This window comes from Phacochoerus africanus, chromosome 4 (assembly GCF_016906955.1).
Source record: "Phacochoerus africanus isolate WHEZ1 chromosome 4, ROS_Pafr_v1, whole genome shotgun sequence".
Classification (NCBI taxonomy): domain Eukaryota; kingdom Metazoa; phylum Chordata; class Mammalia; order Artiodactyla; family Suidae; genus Phacochoerus; species Phacochoerus africanus.
In genome coordinates, this window is record NC_062547.1 from 45714216 (window position 1) to 45728956 (window position 14741).

Genomic DNA, 14741 nt, shown 5'->3' on the forward strand with positions numbered 1-14741 from the left:
TTCCTGACAGATGACCTCAGAGTCACTGGGAGACACTGGAAAAAATAGAAATGAACCTAAGTTATAGGGGTTTTGGCTATTGGGATTCTCTTTTCTTTCTGAGGATAATGGGGTCAGCAACTTCATTGTGGATTTTTTTTTACAGTACAGGCTCAGGGAGGGTTAGAGTGTAGCCAGCACCCCTGAAATACCCAGCCATTTGCCCTGCTATCCCAGGTTCTAGAGCAGTCACCTTCTTTCTGGAGTCATTTCACAGCTCAGGCCTGAGGCTGTCTGCGGCATCAGTCCAAGATTTTGGAGCCCATGTTGGTGGGCATGAAGTTGTTCTTAGCCACGCTCCCAGATCTGCTCAGCCAGCCTGTCATCTTGTGGGTCACACAGCTAGCAGTGTTACAGGATCTCTCCTGGGCAGTGATGCTGATTTTCAGGATGGAGACAAGGAGAAGGCCTGCCAATGAGAGCTTTAGGGCAAGTGATTCCCCCCAGGACTGACCATCAGTGGAAAATTACAGCTCTGAGAGGGACCAGTGAACCTGAAATGTTTCTGCTAAACACAAAATCCCAACAGAAAACCATAGGGCTTTTGGGAAAATGCATCATCACTCCCCATAGACATTTTCAGGGGTGTCAGAAAACCCAAAGGTGGCTCTGCATTACTGGACCTGGAAATCAGAACTGTAATAGCCAATCTCTCCTGTGTAATAAACTAAAAATAAACCAAGGCTTATGAGATGGGACATCAAGGCTTATGGCACTATAACAAATCTCATTCTTAAGGATATGCCTTCCTGGTACTCTAGGGAGAGGGTAAGCCATATTCTGGGAGGGGTGCAAAGACTGACCTGAAGTCCTCTGACTCCTGCTCCAGTACAGTGGCCTTCATCTGCACATAATCCTGCACCATTGCAACCAGTAGAAGGGACACTTCCTCCTCTGTGAGTGTGGCAGAATCAAAGCTGCTCTCCAAAGGCAATCTGGGAAGGGAAAGCAAGCCCAACATGCGCTCTGAGCCTACCACAGCCCTAGGATAAGCAGCCAGATTTCCTGGTTTCTGCCACTTCCTCTGAGAATAAGGCTGACGAAATTCTCAACGGTCAGGGCATAAGGCTAGTGTTCATCCAAAAATGCTGCTTCACCATGAATTAGGCTCTGGGGTGTCCACAAAGTAGTTCTGCTGAAAGTGCATCATGTAGGCTTTTGAAAGCTGATGGTTAGATCTTCAGGAATTGTATGAGCTTAGTGTTAAATACAGCCATTATTAAAAATTAAATGGGAGTTCCGGTTGTGGCGCAGTGGTTAACGAATCCGACTAGGAACCATGAGGTTGTGGGTTTGGTCCCTGCCCTTGCTCAGTGGGTTAATGATCCGGCGTTGCCGTGAGCTGTGGTGTAGGTTGCAGACGCGGCTCGGATCCCGTGTTGCTGTGGCTCTGGCTTAGGCCGGTGGCTACAGCTCCGATTCAACCCCTAGCCTGGGAACCTCCATATGCCGCGGGAGCGGCCCAAGAAATAGCAACAACAACAACAACAACAAAAAAGACAAAAAAGACAAAAAAAAATTAAATGATGATAGTTTGAATATGAAAATGGTTTCATATTAATATAATTTGAAAGAGGGTGAGAAATTGTATAGATTACCTTTCAGATTTAATAACAAATTTATTGACAAATTACTTAGATTAGAATGCAATTCATTGCTCAAATTATGGCTAAATTACTATATAGGTTTGCTAAAGTTATAAACATTTCATAAAAAGCAACAAAAAATGCTGTAAGATTCAGTGAGTTTTATGAAATTTATAGTGAATACTGTATATCTTCTATTTATTTGTAAACTTTGTGGTATTATCTTGGACTCACAAAATATTTATAATAAACTTATATACATGACTATATTCATACATTAGGACCCCACACCCCCTATACACAGAAGCCCACCAAGAGCCAGACTCAGCACAGCACAACTCACAATACAGAACTATATGATTCCGGGGGCCGTGGGAAGCGAGAACACCGCCACCAGTGCTGTCTTACCTCATTGGTGCTGTGTGGAACATGCCTGCCTGGTACAGGACCAGGATGCTGAGAACCAGGAAGGGCGGAAATTTCCAGAAGCCCATGGTGCCCCTATGCAAGGGAAGAACAATGTCACCACCTGTAGCAGTTCCAAGTTCATTGAGCCCACAGACCTGGGCTCTGCTCCTGCCTCTGCCTCCAACTCCCTGGCTTCCTGGCTTCAGGCTGCTCGTGTCCTTTCCTTTCACCATCATTTCCTCCTCAGCCAAGTGGACTGCTGGAAGATCCAGTGAGCCTGCAACATGCTTGGTTTAGCAAAGAAGCCTAGCAGGACAACTGGGTGAGGAGGTCTCAGTCCATAGCCCCCTGCCCAGCACACCCACACTCTCACCTTCAACCTGTTGGCCAGGACTCCTGGAGGACAGACTCGCAGTACCTGTCACCACAGCTTTTCCCATAGTGCAACCCATCAGCATCTCTCCTGATGCCTGATTTTTGCTTATACCTGGCTGGGGGGAAGGGGAGTTGGGAGGACATATCTCTGCAGTTGGAATCCCTGAGACTCTGAAGAACCAGATTTTACCGTCCAGCTGCTCCATACTCTGGCAAAGAGCACCCTGTAAGAATCAAGCCGGTACAGTCTTAAATTGGGACCCAAGATTAAATGGGGTGGCGGTGCGGGAGGGGGAGTTCCCAGAACCTTCGACTGGGGCTTGCGTTTAATAGCTACTTTCCCCTCAGTCATTAGACCTATTTGCCACCCATCTGCACTGTCCCAGGTCCCGACCCCATTTCCAGCGATCCTTGTAGGTAAGAGGAGATGGGATCCATGAAAGTTTCTTCTGCTCAAAGCTATTCCTGCATCCTCCTCTCCCTGAAGTGCCTGGAGAGCTCCAAAATCCCAACACGGACCTAAGCACGTCTGCTGCGGGGACAAGACTGGAGCCCAGCTCAGCTCAGGAAGAGTAGAGCAGGGAATCCCCGAACTGAGACCATCCAGAGTTACCTGTGAAAGGAGCCTAGAATGAATTGCAGAGTAAGGCATATTACAGGATGAAGAGACCCAGAGAGAAGTGGACAGGAACTTTGAGACGGGAAAAGAGATCAGCTAAGAAAATCCAATGGAGAGAGAGGGAAGGGAGGAGAGGGAGAGAGAAACAGAACCACAGCTTAGCAGGCATCTCCGGGCTTACCGGGCAGCAGGAACCAGGTGGACTGGAGCAGAGGAGGGAGCAGAGGCAGCAGCGTTGGCGTCAGGCGATGGCACTGTGGAAGAAGTGGCAGAGACACTTGAGGTGGGTAGTGCCTCTAATCCTTCCCCGCACCAGCAGCTGCTCTTATTCCCGCCGCTCTGAATCTGGGGTGGTCCCAGAGCTCCAGGCAACCAATGAGAGGAAAGATCCTGAGCCCCAGGATTGTGTCACTACTTGCGTCCAGAACCTGGAGCGTCCAACAGGACCACCCCACTTGTATTTGCATTGAGGTCATTGATGGCGGGGGTGGGAGGGGGTGGGGAGGTTGGTGGGCACCAACGAAAAACACACGCAAAGTGAGCAGGAATTTAAGGACAGTTTGACGTCATGGTAAACTTTACCTGTTCGGTTTCACAGGCTCGCATCCCTCTCCATCCCCAGCTATGCGATCTTTGTAGAGCAGAGTCCAGCATTACAAGGCATCCCCGGTCCCCTAAGACTACCATGTCCAAGTGCGGTTTGGGAGGTTAATGCGCAGCAGGTTGATGATTCTGTGCCCAAGCAGGGGGTCTGATTCAGGCAGCTGGAATCAAGCACAGGAAGGCAGGATTTGTGGGAAGCAAGAGGCAGGATCACAGTCTTTGTCACACGGAAACTTTGTTCCAGCTGTGCCTTTTCTAGGTAGTAAGGTCATCGGGCTAGTGTCTTCTAGCACCTCAATATATTAATTTTTGAAGCGGGGGCATCATATTCCCGTCTTGAAGGAGTGGTATCATTAGTAGCCATGTACCTGCTCTCCACCCAGGGAGGGATCGAGAAGAGCTTACCAGGGACGTGCAGAGGGGATTCTGTGCGATCGCGATCCATTTTGCCCAATCCCCACCTCTGTGCGGATGTCTGGAGTCGCGCTGGGTGGTCGGTCCACCATATGGGGAAAGATGGTGCCCTACTGGGCTTGGGCAGGGACGTGCACGGCATAGATGCTTCCCAAGCCGCCAAGCGACCTCCAGCCCCACTCCTCCAGCCCCACCATTCATCATCTAAGGCCATCAATGTCCCAGAACCATTTGCCCAGCTGCCCCTTGCTTCCGGCTGCTGTTTGCCAAGATGTTCCAGTGACCTGTGATTCCAGCCCTGTGCCCACATCTACCCCAGTCCAGTTCTGATGCTGCCCAGGATCACCGTGTCGGAGCACACAGCGATAAACCGCAGCAGCCTGTACAGACCCTCCAGCGCGGCAAACGCTGCAACAGCATCGGGGGCCGGTGGAGGGCAGCAAGGACCCCAGTTAAGTGGTTCCCCCAGGCAGAGCCGAAATTAAACCGAACTCTGCCATGAGTGTGACCCGAGCCACAGGTCCGAACCTGAGCCTTCTCTATATCTTTCCGCACACCTGCCTCGCGGCACATTTGTTCCCCTTGCCGGTTTGTGCTCTCTGGACTCGGAACATCTAATTTACAAGATACCCTTATTCAACTTTTCTCCTTCTTCGCAAGAGAATAAAATATTGGGGCTAGGGAATCGGGTGCTTGCATCTCACTCTCCTCAGGACAGACAGCGGATCGGGAGACCAAGGGAACGGAAAAACTGGTTCATAGAGGGCAAGTGCACTCCCGGATGGAGCCAAGAAAGGCACGGTGAGAAAGAGTTCAGGATGGCGGACCGCTTGGGCTCCGTAAATCCTGGTTTCTTCTACAAGCAGAAATTGGGTGCACAGGCCAGACCAGGGTTTGGGGGTTCAGCACTATAATTATGAGTACTCGGCTAGGCTTTCCGTGAGGAGTTAGTTCCAAGACCAAGTTCGCTAACTCGGGGTAAACAGATGCGGTGCGGCATGTAAATTGGACTCTGCTACTTAAGAGTGTGGTAGGTTGGAGTTGCCGTCATGGCGCAGTGGTTAACGAATCCGACTAAGAATCATGAGGTTGCGGGTTTGATCCCTGGCCTTGCTCAGTGTGTTAACGATCCGGCATTGCCGTGAGCTGTGGTGTAGGTTGCAGATGCTGCTCGGATCCAGCGTTGCTGTAGCTCTGACGTAGGCCGATGGCTACGGCGCTGATTAGATCCCTAGCCTGGGAATCTCCATATGCCGCGGAAGCCGCCCTAGAAGTGAAAAAAGACCAAAAAAAAAAAAAAAAAAAAGTTTAAAACTCAGGCGCAAAACGCTTTTGCAAAATAAAATCCAAAACCTGAGATTTCCGACCTATCACTCTTCTGAAATCATTTGTAAGTATGTGTGTCTGGGGATGTCTTTTTTCATTGGAAGAACCACAGCTTTGATCAGTGCAAAGGTGGCTGCACTATGGCTAAGAAACACTCCTTTAGAAGACAAATTTGTAACTATGTTAATTTGTAGGCTCAGCATTCTACCCTTGGCTGCCACTTGTGCCTTTCGTGTTCAAAGCCAACATTCATTCCTCACTCAGAAATCTTGGGCGCCTACACACAAAGGGCTGGGGATGAGAGGCAGGAATCAGGGTCTGCCCCCAGAGGGTGCTCACTTAGCCTCCAGCAGTTTTAAGCTTTACTTGGAAAGAAGTAAAGAAGCCAGTCTCTCCAGTTAGGGAGGGGCTGAGATGAACTCCTTCCTCAAGTCCTCTGACTTTCCAAGAAGTCCTGGCTCTGAGCTGCGGGTAAGTTTACAAAACAACATCTTTTCTTTAGCACTTAGCACCATATTTTGCACATGAGGTGGCACTCGCCCAATGTTTGTTGAATGAATGTGAATGGAAATTCATTTCCTCTGGCAGATTCACCAAGGCAGTCTCCCTGCTATGAGAGGGCTCTAACTACAGCCTGCAGAGCATTTGGACCTAGTTAGGTAGAACAGGATTTGCTTGGAGCGCAAAAGTACCCTTTCTAAATTCTAGGGTTCACTAGTCTGAGTTACAGAACCAGTCTCCTCTGCGCCCATCCCTGATTTACCAAGTGCACTCGAAATTTTAGACCTTCAGCAAGTACCGATTACTTGGATTGCATGCAGCCCTCCCTGAAACTTCTTAGGACTGAAGCACTAAACAGTACTGAGGTAAAAGTTACATGACTAGCTGGCACTTGACTGTACAATCTTATTTCATTATGTTTAAACCTCAAAATTAGCATCAGGTAACCACAATCTAGTGTGGAAAAAAAAATTACACCTCCTGATAAACTCTGAAGGCTATGTTATTTCCCTTCTTTTAAATGAAATTCTTGTGCTTATTTAAAAAAATTTCTAAAAGATGATTTATCAGAGTGTACCGGAGACCCATATCTGTCTGAAAATTCTCAAAAATTTTTTTTCCATTTTCTTCCAGATCTTATGGGAAAAGCTTTCAGTTTTCCATCATGGATTATGGTGTTGGTGTTGGTTTTTCACATATAGTTGTATTGTGCTGAGGCAGTCTTCTTCTATACCTAGTTTTTGTTTTTAATCATGAAAAGGTATTGAATTTTACCAAATAATTTACTGTATCAGTGGGAATAATCAGGTGTGTTTTCCCCCCTATATTCCATTATTGTGATATAACACTTTGATCAAATTTCACATTTTGAATCATCCTTGGACTCCAGAAATTCATCCCACTTGGTCATGTTGTGGGATCCTTTTAATATGCTTCTGAATTCAACTCTCTAGCATACTGTTGAGGGTTTCCACATCCATGTCATAAAGGATTTTGTCTGTAGGGGTTTTTTCCTTGCAGAATCTTTCTCCAACTTTGGTATCAGAGTGATGTTGGCCTGCCTCATAGAATAGGTTAGGTCAACAACAATAACATCAACAACAACAAAAAGACCAAAAAAAAAAAAAAGGAGTTCCTGTCCTGGCGCAGTGGTTACCGAATCCGACTAGGGACCATGAGGTTGCGGGTTCGGTCCCTGCCCTTGCTCAGTGGGTTAACGATCTGGCGTTGCCGTGAGCTGTGGTGAAGGTTGCAGATGCGGATCCCGCGTTGCGGTGGCTCTGGTGTAGGCCGGTGGCTACAGCTCCGATTCAACCCCTAGCCTGGGAACCTCCATATGCCGCGGGAGCGGCCCAAGAAATAGCAACAACAACAACAACAAAAAGACCAAAAAAAAAAAAAAGAATAGGTTAGGGTGTGTCCTTTCTCTTCAGGTTTTTGGAAAATTTTGACAAGGATTGGTCTTCGTTTTCTTTAAATGTCTGGTACTATTCACCAATGAGGCCATCGTATCCAGGGCTTTTCTTTGTTGGAAGATTTTGGATTAATGCTTCATTCTCCTTCCTAGTCATAGGTGTATTTGAATTTTCTATTTCTTCATCATTCCATCTTGGTAGGTCTTCTGTTTCTAGGTATTTGTCCATTTTATCTAGAACATCCAACTTTGTGTACACTTATTCATTGTACCTGTTGTTATTCTTTTTATGTCTATAGGCTTGGTAGTAATGTCCTCTCTGCCATTTCTGATTCAGGAATTTGAGCCTTCTCTTTTTTAACTTGTCCCTCTATCTAATACATTGTCACTTATGCCGATGCTTTTGAAAAACCATCTCTGGTGTCTCGCTAACCTCTATCCTTTACCACTCCTCTATCCTTTGTTATTGCTTCCTTCTCATAGGTTTGAGTTTAATTTGTTCTTTTTTTGGTGTAAGTTGTAAAAAGTTGGGATGTTGATATGAGATCTTTCTGATTTTTAATGGAAGCATTTAAGGCTTTAGCATTGCTTTCACAACATCCCCTAAGTTTGGTATGTTGTATTTTCATTTTAAGTCATCTGTAAATGTTTTCTAATTTCTGATTATGACATCATCGTTGATCCGTTTTTTGTTTTTTTGTTTGTTTGTTTCAAGGTGTGGTTTCATTTCCACAAGTTTGTGATTTGTTTTTGCCGTTACTGATTTCTAACATTATTCTGTTGTGATTGGGGAAGATACTTCTTATGGTATCTATCTTTTGATCTATTGAGATTTAACTGGTGGCTTAACTTACGGTGTGTCCCAGAAAATGTCCATGTGCACTTGAGAAGAAGGTGTATGCTATTGTTGCTGGGGAGAAAACTCTCTCAATGCCTGTTAGATCTTGATGGTTTATTGCATTAAGTACTCTCTATTTCCTTGCTGATCTTCTGTCTGAGGGTCTAGCCATTATTGGGAGTGGGATATGAAGTCTTCAATTGGTGTTGTAGAACTGTCGATTTCTACCATCCATTCTGTAAGCTTTTGCTTCGTCTAGTTTGCTGATCTGTTAGTATGTAACTGTTTATAATTATTGTATCTTCTTGCTCTACTAAGCTTTTTATAGCAATGTAACATCTTCATTTATGTCTTGTAACTTTTTTTGATTTAAAGTCTATTTTCTCTACTATTAGGATAGCCATGCTTACTCTCTTTTGGTTACGATTTGCATGGAATATCTTTTTTTATCCTTTTACTTTTAACATATTTACGTCTTTATTTTTTTTCTTGTTTTATTTAATTTTTTTCTGCTGTATATCATGATGACCAAGTTTCTCTTACATGTATACATTTTCCCCCCACCCTTTGTTCTGTTGCAGTATAAGTATCAAGACATAGTTCTCAGTGCTACTCAGCAGGATCTCCTTGTAAATCCATTCCAAGTTGTATCCAATAACCCCAAGCTCCCAAACCCTCCCACTCCCTCCCTCTCACATCAGGCAGCCACAAGTCTATTCTCCAAGTCCATGATTTTCTTTTCTGTGGAAAGATTCATTTGTGCTGTATGTTAGATTCCAGTTATAAGTGATATCATATGGTATTTGTCTTTGTCTTTCTGACTCATTTCACTAAGAATGAGACTCTCTAGTTCCATCCATGTTGCTGCAAATGGCATTATGTCCTTCTTTTTTATGGCTGAGTAGTAATCCATTGTGTACATATACCACCTCTTCCGAATCCAATCATCTGTCGATGGACATTTGGGTTGTTTCCATGTCTTGGCTATTGAGAATAGTGCTGCAATGAACATGCAGGTGCATGTGTCTCTTTTAAGGAGAGTTTTGCCCGGATATATGCCCAAGAGTGGGATTGCAGAGTCATATGGAAGTTCTATGTATAGGTTTCTTGTGTCTTTAGATCTAAAGGGAGTCTTCTATAACTAGCATGTAGGTTAATCATGTGTCTGTCCTTTCTGCTAATCCTTGTCTTCTGACTGGAGAGCTTAATCTATTTATCTTGAAGGTAATTGCTGATAAGGAGAAACTTACTTCTTTTTATTTTACTATTTGTTTTCTGTGTTCCTTATAATTTTTCTTTCCCTTGTTTCCTACATTACTGCTTTCTTTTGTGTTAACTTCATTTTGTATTATATATTTCAATGCCTTTCTCATTTCCTTTTTTTGGAATTCTATGGCTATTTTCTTTGTGTCTGCCATAGGGATTACCTTTAATATCCTCAAGCTGTACACTCTAATCTGAATATATACCTGGAAAACCTCAATAACATACAAAAACTTATCTCCTTTGCATCTCTGTCCCCACCCCTTTCAGCTGGTGATGTGACAGAATTATATCCTTACACATTTTGTGCCCCAAGGCATTAGTTCCTATGCTGAGGCTCAACTTCAGGTACACTTAAGGTCTTCTCAGGTCTCTTCTGAATTTTTCCTTGTGCATGAGTGGTCACTTTCTAATTTGGCCTCTATATGCAGGGTTTTTTTTATTTTTAACCTTTAAGTTTATTTTTTAATTTTTTTTAAGTTCCTGGGCCAGGGATTGAACCTGCACCACAACAGTGATCTGAGCCACTGCAGTGACAACTGCTAGAGCCTTCACTTGCTAGGACACAGTAGGACTTCCTCTGGTTGTTTTTGAATAGCCTACTCTTCACTATTTTTTTTTTTCCCATGGGCAAAAGAGAAAACTGAAGAGGAGAAAAATTGGGCGCTGGTCCTTAAATCTTCTGGCAGTTATTTTAGGCAGAGAAGAGCCTGCTAGGATGAGAGGAGGTGCAACAACAATGGCTCTCAGACCCATGTCCTTGCCTAAACCTCTGGGATAAAAACCAGATCTAGGTAGGTAATGCAGCATTCTATTTGGATTCTGAAATTTGAGCACTTATACTGCACTCATACTCCTTGGATTTTATTTGTTTTTTGATAGAAGTTTCCAGGCATGAGACAGGGAAGGAAAATGAGTTACCCCTGAGTTCTTACTAAACCCTAGGGTCTCTGTGTGAAACATAAGATTGTTCTCCTCTGAGCCCATCCCTATTTACCAAGTGAACTGAGGAAATTTTGACCTTTGCCTGTGTAGATTGCTTAGAATGGGTTCAGCCCTCCCTGAAATTTCTCTAAACTTCAAGAGAAACAGAACAGGATCTAGCAAATGTTGCCAAGGAAAGTTCTGATTTTTAAAATAAAAACTTGAGACTTTGGCACTTGATTTTATGATCTTATTTTATAACCTTTAATTCTGGAAATCAATGTCAGTTAAAAACAATTTAGTATGGAAAAAATTTATAGCACTCCAATAAACTCTAACTGCAATGTTTATCCATTATGATAAATTAGACTCCTATGCTTTTTGATTGAAATTCTTTTAAAAAGATAATTTATCAGGGTATGGCAGAGACCCCATGTAGTTGAAAATTCTTACCTAAGTTTCTTTGCAATTAAGTGTTACACCTAAAGGCTTCCCTCTTTTTTTTTTTTAACTGAGGTATAGTTGATTTACAATATTGTGTATCAGGTGTACAACATAATAATTCAGCGTTTATTTTCCTGATTATATGCTATTCTAGGTTACTATAAGATATTGAATATAATCACCTGTGCCATTCAGTAAATCCTTGTTTCTTAAAGTATAGTAGTTTGTATCTGTTAATACTGTACTATTAAATTTGTCACTTCCCCCTCCATGTCCTCTTTAATAACTGTAATTTTAAAGACTGTGTGTTTCTGTTTTATATATAGATTCATTTGTATTATTATTTAGATTCTACATATAAGTGATATCATATAGTATTTGTCTTTGCCTGACATTTCACTAAGCATAATATTCTCTAGGTTCATCCTTGTTGCTGCAAATGGCATTTCATTCTTTTTTTATGGCTGGATAATAATTTATTGTATATATATTACATATGTATATATACCACATCTTCATAAGCCAGTCGTCTGTTAATGGACAATTTTGGTTGTTTCCATGTCTTGGCTAGTGTAAATAGGGCTGCTAACATTGGGGCACATGTATCTTTTCAAATTATGCTTTTCGTTTTTTCCAGATATATACCCAGGAGTGGGATTACTGGACTTGTGGTAGCTCTATTTTTAGTTCCTTAAGGAATTTCCATACCGTTTCAATAGTGTCTGCGTTATTATCATTATTAGTCTTTTTTGCCTTTTCTAGGGCCACACCCATGGCACATGGAGGTTCCCAGGCTAGAGGTCTAATCAGAGCTGTAGCCACCAGCCTAAGACAGAGCCATAGCAACGCGGGATCTGAACAGCGTCTGCGACCTACACCACAGCTCACAGCAACACGGGATTCCTAACCCACTGTACCATGGCCAGGGATCAAACCCACAATCTCATGGTTCCTAGTCGGATTCGTTAACTGCTGAGCCACAATGGGAACTCCTTTTTTTTTTTTTTTTTTTTTCTGTCTCGTCTGCATTATTTTACATTCCCACCAACAGTGTATATAAGGGTTTCTTTTTCTCCACACCCTCTCCATCAATTATTATTCATAGATTTTTTTATGATAGCCATTCTGACTGGTATGAAGTGATACCTCATTGTGGTTTTGATTTGCACTTTTCTTTTTTGGCCACCCCATGGCATATGGAGTTCCTGGGCCAGAGATCAGATCCAAGCTGCAGTTGCAACCTAAGCTGAAGCTGCAGCAACAGTGATCCTTAACCCACTGTGCCAGGCCAGGAACTGAATCTGCGTCCCAATGCTCCCAAGACACCACTGATCTTGTTGCATCACAGCAGGAATTCCTGCACTTTTCTAATAATTAGTAATGTTGAGCATATTTTCATGTGCCTATTGCCCATTTGTATGTCTTCTTTGGAAAAAAAAAAAATGTCTATTTAGGTATTTTGCCCATTGTTTGATTGGGTTGTTTTTTGATATTGAGTTCTATTAGCTCTTTTTATATTTTGGGTGTTAATCCTTTGTTGGTCACATCATTGTAAATATTTTCCCCTGTTCCACAGGGTGTCTTTTTGTTTTGTTAATGGTTTCCTTTGCTGTGCAAAATCTTTTAAGTTTGATTAGTTCTCACTTTAAATTTTTTGCTTTATTTCTTTTGCCTTGGGAGACTGATCTAAGAAAATATTGCTATGATTTATGTCAAAGAATGTTTTGCCAGTGTTCTTTTCTAGGTTACTCCTGTAATTCTGTATAATTTGTGTATGATGTAGAGTCAACAAAAACAGCAAAATCCATAGCAGCAGTAATCTCAGCAGCAGTACAAACAACAACAACAACACAAATTCATTCTCTTCAGAGTGGGGGAAATTCAGAGCTGTCAAATTAACTGGTGAAATTTAACTGAAAATTGATTTACAGGGTTCCACTTACAATAAATTTATAAGCCATAATAACAAATAGAATGATGAATAGACTGAAAAATCAACAACTCTTGTAGGAGTTCTATGAGGGATAAGGACTGAATGGGCAAATTTCTGCTCTCAAGACTGGGGAGACAGAGAGGTGAATGCAGGGAGTAAGGGCTTCCCAGAGCAGACACTCACCAGACACACACCTGGAATTTGTACAGACAGAGTAGGACAACCTGAACTGTAACTGATGAATTGCTGGAGGCTCAGTGTGGGCAATTTCTGTCTTTTTTTTTTAGGACTGCACCCTATGGAGATTCTCAGGCTAGGGGTCAAATCAGAGCTTTAGCCACCAGCCTACACCACAGCCACAGCAATGCAGGATCCGAGCTGCATCTGTGACCTACACCACAGGTCATGGCAAAGCTAGATCCTTAACCCACTGAGCAAGGCCAGGAATTGATCCTGTGTCCTCATGGATGCTAGTCAGATTCGTTTCCTCTGAGCCAGAACAGGAACTCCAAGTGTGGACAATTTCTGAACATTAAAAGTGCACCTTCCTTCCCTGAAACTCTCTGAGATTTACCTCCAAGCTCAACCAGATTCTCACAGTAAATATGGGAGAAAAATCCCCTGGTGCTTTTAGCAGGGGAAGAAATAAGGAACCATTTTGAAATAGACCAGAGCATTCTGTATTTCTTAATATAGCTTCCCCTTATTAACTCAGGAGAAACTAGTTAACCAGAGCCTAACTTTGCTGGTATATTTTCAGAGCCTTGGCGACCTGGGAGGAAGGGAAATTTCTAAGTTCATTCCTAGCCTTCCAAGTAGGAGAAGGGAAATACCTAACTACAAATTTTTTAGTCACCTCTCTCACCTAGGGAAGGGAGAGAAAAAAAAAATGAGTAACAACTGTGAAGCACACACTTGGGAGGAATAGACCAAGGAGCTCCCCCTGTGGCACAACAGGATCATTGGCATCTTGGGAGCAGCAGGACTAGGGTTTGATCCCTGGCTCAGCACAGTGGGCTGGGGATCCACCACTGGTGCAGCTACATTTAGGCCTTAACTACAGTTCAGATCTGATCCCTAGCCCAGGGGGTCCATATGCCACAGGGAAACCAAAAATGATAGATAAATCAAACAGTCAATCAATAAAAGACCAAGACCTAGTGATAGAATAATGGAAACCTTCCACTACCCCCACACCTTACCACCACCATACCAAAGGCCTATTTTCAGCAGTTCTTTTGAGCTGGCATATCAGGTCCAGCTATCCAAAAATTTTAAAGTGTACTAAAAGGCAAAAAACACAATACACAGTAAGCATCAGATCAATTTTTTTCTTATACCTAATTGATCTAACAGGTAATAATTTGTCCAAAATAATAGCCATGATATATTCAATAGTGTGGATTATGATATATATAACTATACACCTGTCTATATGCTGAGGTATGATATATATCAGTAGAGTGAATGATAGCAATGATATAAGGGACAGGAGGGAGGAATTCAGATCATTTTGTTATTATAAGGTACTCACACTACCCCTGAAGTAGTATAGTGTTATTTTAAAGTGGACATGGATTAGTTGTAAATGTAATTGCAAACTCTAGGGAAACCACTAAAAAGTTTTTAAAAGGAATATAACTGATATGCTAAGAAAGGACAAAAATGGAATCATGTAAAATGATTAATTAAAACCATAAAAGGCAGAAAATAAATGGAAGATAAAAATAGCAACAAGAACAGGTGCAACAAATAAAAAACAGTCACAAATATGGAAGATATTAACCCAACTCTATCAATGAACACTTTGAATGTCAATGATCTGAAGGCACCAGTTAGAAGACGGAGACTGACAGAGCGAATCAAAGATCAGGACCTAACTGAGTGTTGTCTGCAAGAAACTGACTTTAAATATAAAGATACAGAGTAAAAAGAGTAAAAGTAAATGGGTAGAGAAAGTTCTACCATGCTAACAAAAGAAACAGGAGTAGATATTTTGATTTCAGACAGACCAGACTTCAGGGAAAGTTATCAGGGCTAAAGAAGGGCATTAT

The 14741-nt window shown here is 42.6% G+C and overlaps 1 protein-coding gene across 1 annotated transcript; it reads right to left on the reverse strand.

Annotated features, from left to right (window-relative positions):
* Window positions 1–253: 253 nt before the first annotated feature.
* On the reverse strand, window positions 254–3815 carry LOC125125346 (uncharacterized). Its single transcript, XM_047776216.1, has 6 exons — window positions 3610–3815; window positions 2803–3281; window positions 2407–2632; window positions 2034–2310; window positions 843–974; window positions 254–417 (listed from the first exon to the last, which is right to left on the reverse strand). The coding sequence occupies exons 2-6, from the start codon at window positions 3058–3060 to the stop codon at window positions 282–284; spliced, it is 1029 nt and encodes a 342-aa protein (XP_047632172.1). The 5' UTR covers window positions 3061–3281; window positions 3610–3815; the 3' UTR covers window positions 254–281.
* Between the last annotated feature and the right edge of the window lie 10926 nt (window positions 3816–14741).

Bases quoted from the DNA above. Each gene is read 5' to 3' on its own strand.
- LOC125125346 (XM_047776216.1), bottom strand. From the start codon at position 3,060: ATGCCTTACTCTGCAATTCATTCTAGGCTCCTTTCACAGGTAACTCTG. The intron at 975-2,033 runs GTAAGACAGCAC...TTCCCTTCCCAG, and splicing joins TTCCACACAGCACCAATGAG to ATTGCCTTTGGAGAGCAGCT. The intron at 418-842 runs GTCAGTCTTTGC...CCTGAAAATCAG, and splicing joins CAGGAGTCAGAGGACTTCAG to CATCACTGCCCAGGAGAGAT.